Raw genomic sequence first — 2,918 nt, 5'->3', positions numbered from 1 at the left:
TAAGACGTTTTTCATTAGAGAATGCTATTTGAATATCATGTAAAATATGAGAAAACAATCATCACCTTAAAAAATTTAAAATCTGTAAATGTTGGTTGAAGATAGAACATAACACAAATTTCTGAAAAAATTGTATCTAAATTGAACATATTATAAATATGTTTTCTTATGTCAACACTTCTTTGTAATTTTTGCATCATTATATCTTGGTCATATTTATTGAATATAATTTTCATACTTAAAAATGAAAAATAAATAAATTTTTAGTTTGAAGATGTTAAAGAAAGCCTTTACAGAATCATAAACAGTGACGGGAGTACAGAGTAAGTTGATAGTCATGAATTTAAGTAATTATGAATTATATCTTAAAGATTGATGGTGAATTGATGAATGTTGCTTTTCTCACTTTGTTACAATTTATATTTGACACATCATGTATGGAGTATAATATTTTTGTACAAGCAAATGCATGCTATTTTCACAGATACTATGAGCCACATTGGAGACACCTGCGGTGGATTCAAGATGACAGCTTAAACCGCAATTTAGAAATGAGAATGAGCAAAACTGGAATAGAAGAAAGATTGAAAATATTTGGGAATAAGGCAAATTACAATGGTTTAAAATAGATAAAAAAATAAGTGAAAAAATCATATGTTTTAAAATTCTACATAATGAACTAAGTTTCTTTCCTTTTAGGGCATGAAAGAGCTAAAAGCCCTCGTTTTGGAGGAGTTTGGTGTTTTCAAGCCAAAATCCAAGCTGTAAGATCATATTTAATTAAAGTGTTTTTCTTAATGCTCCTGAAGTAGTTGTGGATAATTCTGAAATTATTTTATTTAAGCAAGGTTTGCACTGCCTCTTGTCTGCTTGTTTATTTACATGTGTGTACATGCCATCTATGATTAGAAGTAATAGAAGTCATTGTTAATATCTGAATATGGCAAGTTATCTTTGCACTATACATAAAGGAACTTAATAAACTTATAATACATAAATAGCAAGGTAATATAGTGTTACACTTAATCATGAAATTGAAAATTCATGTTAATGGATAATGATAACAGTAACATAATTCAGAGACTTTCATTTCTCTTTTTTGTTTTTTTCATTTTATAGAAGAATTGGATATGCTCCTGGATGTTTTTTGACAGTAAAGAATTGTCAAAATGATGCATTGAGAGCAAAATTAGAAGATGAGTAAGTTTTTTTTCTACTTGTATGAATTAAAAGAATTCCAATCTTTTTAAAAATTAAGTAATATAGACTTGGTTGTCTTTTGCAGGATGGGGCAGAACATGAATGTCGGAGTTCAATATTTCAAAGACATCCTGTTTGTAGAGGCTGAAATTTGTAGTCGCCTCCATTTTGTTAAATTCTTCTATTTCAGATACTGATAGAAGACTATATCCAATAAAATCTTAAGTAACGAGAAGGAGAAAAAGCTATTTATTGTGAACAATATGAGTGCCAAATAATATAAGATCAATACTATTGACCTTAATGGTAACAATGAATAAACTTGCAGGTATATTGTTACAAACGCCCAGGATACATGTACATGTGTGTGACTTATGTTATTCTCGATATAGCTTAACAATAGACTGGGATACAGATGTTTTATTGTAATGTTATCTGTATAGCATATCAAGAGACTAGGATACAGGTGTTTGATTGTAATGTTATCTGTGTAGCATATCAAGAGACAAGGATACAGGTGTTTGATTGTAATGTTATCTGTATAGCATATCAAGAGACTGGGATACAGGTGTTTGACTACTGTAATGTTATCTGTATAGCATATCAAGAGACTAGGATACAGGTGTTTGATTGTAATGTTATCTGTATAGCATATCAAGAGACTAGGATACAGGTGTTTGATTGTAATGTTATCTGTATAGCATATCAAGAGACTGGGATACAGGTGTTTGATTGTAATGTTATCTGTATAGCATATCAAGAGACTAGGATACAGGTGTTTGATTGTAATGTTATCTGTATAGCATATCAAGAGACTGGGATACAGGTGTTTGATTGTAATGTTATCTGTATAGCATATCAAGAGACTAGGATACAGATGTTTGACTACTGTAATGTTATCTGTATAGCATATCAAGAGACAAGGATACAGGTGTTTGACTACTGTAATGTTATCTGTATAGCATATCAAGAGACTAGGATACAGGTGTTTGACTACTGTAATGTTATCTGTATAGCATATCAAGAGACTAGGATACAGATGTTTGACTACTGTAATGTTATCTGTATAGCATATCAAGAGACTGGGATACAGGTGTTTGACTACTGTAATGTTATCTGTATAGCATATCAAGAGACTAGGATACAGGTGTTTGACTCTCATGTTTTTTTCTCAGTAGCTTAAGATAAATCAAATTATATTATGATCATATAAAAAAATTAAATGTTAAAACTTAAAACAAAAGAGGGTTATCTGAGTTGTGTTAGATTGTGTTATGTTTAGATTTTTTTGGTTAAAAAAAATTCTTAATTTATCGGATGACAAATTTATCAAATAGTTAGACCTCTCTGGCATTGTACCAGAGACACTTGTTTCAGAAAAAAAATTGACCCACAGTATAATTCCTTAACCTTATCGAAGATTAACATGGTGCTTCCAATCATACATTACAAGAGATTTATAGTATATAGGTTAAAATTTTATTCCCAAACAAGTGCCTGGGCATTGTTCCTATGCGTATAAGAAATTAATTATAAACACATGTGAATAAAAGCACATATTAATCTCAATTTTAATCATGTACATACAAAGGTATTGATGAAAATGCGTGCGTACTTCAAATCATCATCTACCTGTAGAAACTGCGAGGTGGCGTGACACCTCACTAAATAAAAAAGTATGTTTACTTTGTACAGTGGGGTAAAAAAGTGAGGAATAC

The 2,918-nt window shown here is 30.3% G+C and overlaps 1 protein-coding gene across 3 annotated transcripts; it reads left to right on the top strand.

The window, feature by feature from the left end:
- Positions 1-320: 320 nt before the first annotated feature.
- On the top strand, positions 321-2,464 carry LOC134261599 (uncharacterized). 3 transcript variants are annotated; one of them, XM_062744023.1, is made up of 4 exons: positions 327-764; positions 1,120-1,200; positions 1,286-1,768; positions 1,823-2,464. In XM_062744023.1, exons 3-4 carry the CDS (start codon positions 1,616-1,618, stop codon positions 2,381-2,383), a joined length of 714 nt encoding a protein of 237 aa, XP_062600007.1. In that variant the 5' UTR covers positions 327-764; positions 1,120-1,200; positions 1,286-1,615; the 3' UTR covers positions 2,384-2,464. The 3 variants fall into 3 exon arrangements, with proteins under 3 accessions (XP_062600008.1, XP_062600007.1, XP_062600006.1); XM_062744024.1 differs by having other exon boundaries at positions 321-764; positions 1,286-2,464; XM_062744022.1 differs by having other exon boundaries at positions 334-764; positions 1,286-2,464.
- Positions 2,465-2,918: the final 454 nt, after the last annotated feature.

Source organism: Saccostrea cucullata, unplaced genomic scaffold, assembly GCF_032062105.1.
Source record: "Saccostrea cucullata isolate Sc308-1 unplaced genomic scaffold, CSIRO_AGI_Scuc_v1 ctg633, whole genome shotgun sequence".
NCBI classification, from domain to species: Eukaryota; Metazoa; Mollusca; class Bivalvia; order Ostreida; family Ostreidae; genus Saccostrea; species Saccostrea cuccullata.
This window is presented reverse-complemented; position numbering and strand designations above follow the sequence as displayed.

What these genes read in the sequence shown, in the direction of transcription:
- LOC134261599 (XM_062744022.1), top strand. Translation starts at nt 1,616, where the DNA reads ATGTTTTATTGTAATGTTATCTGTATAGCATATCAAGAGACTAGGATA.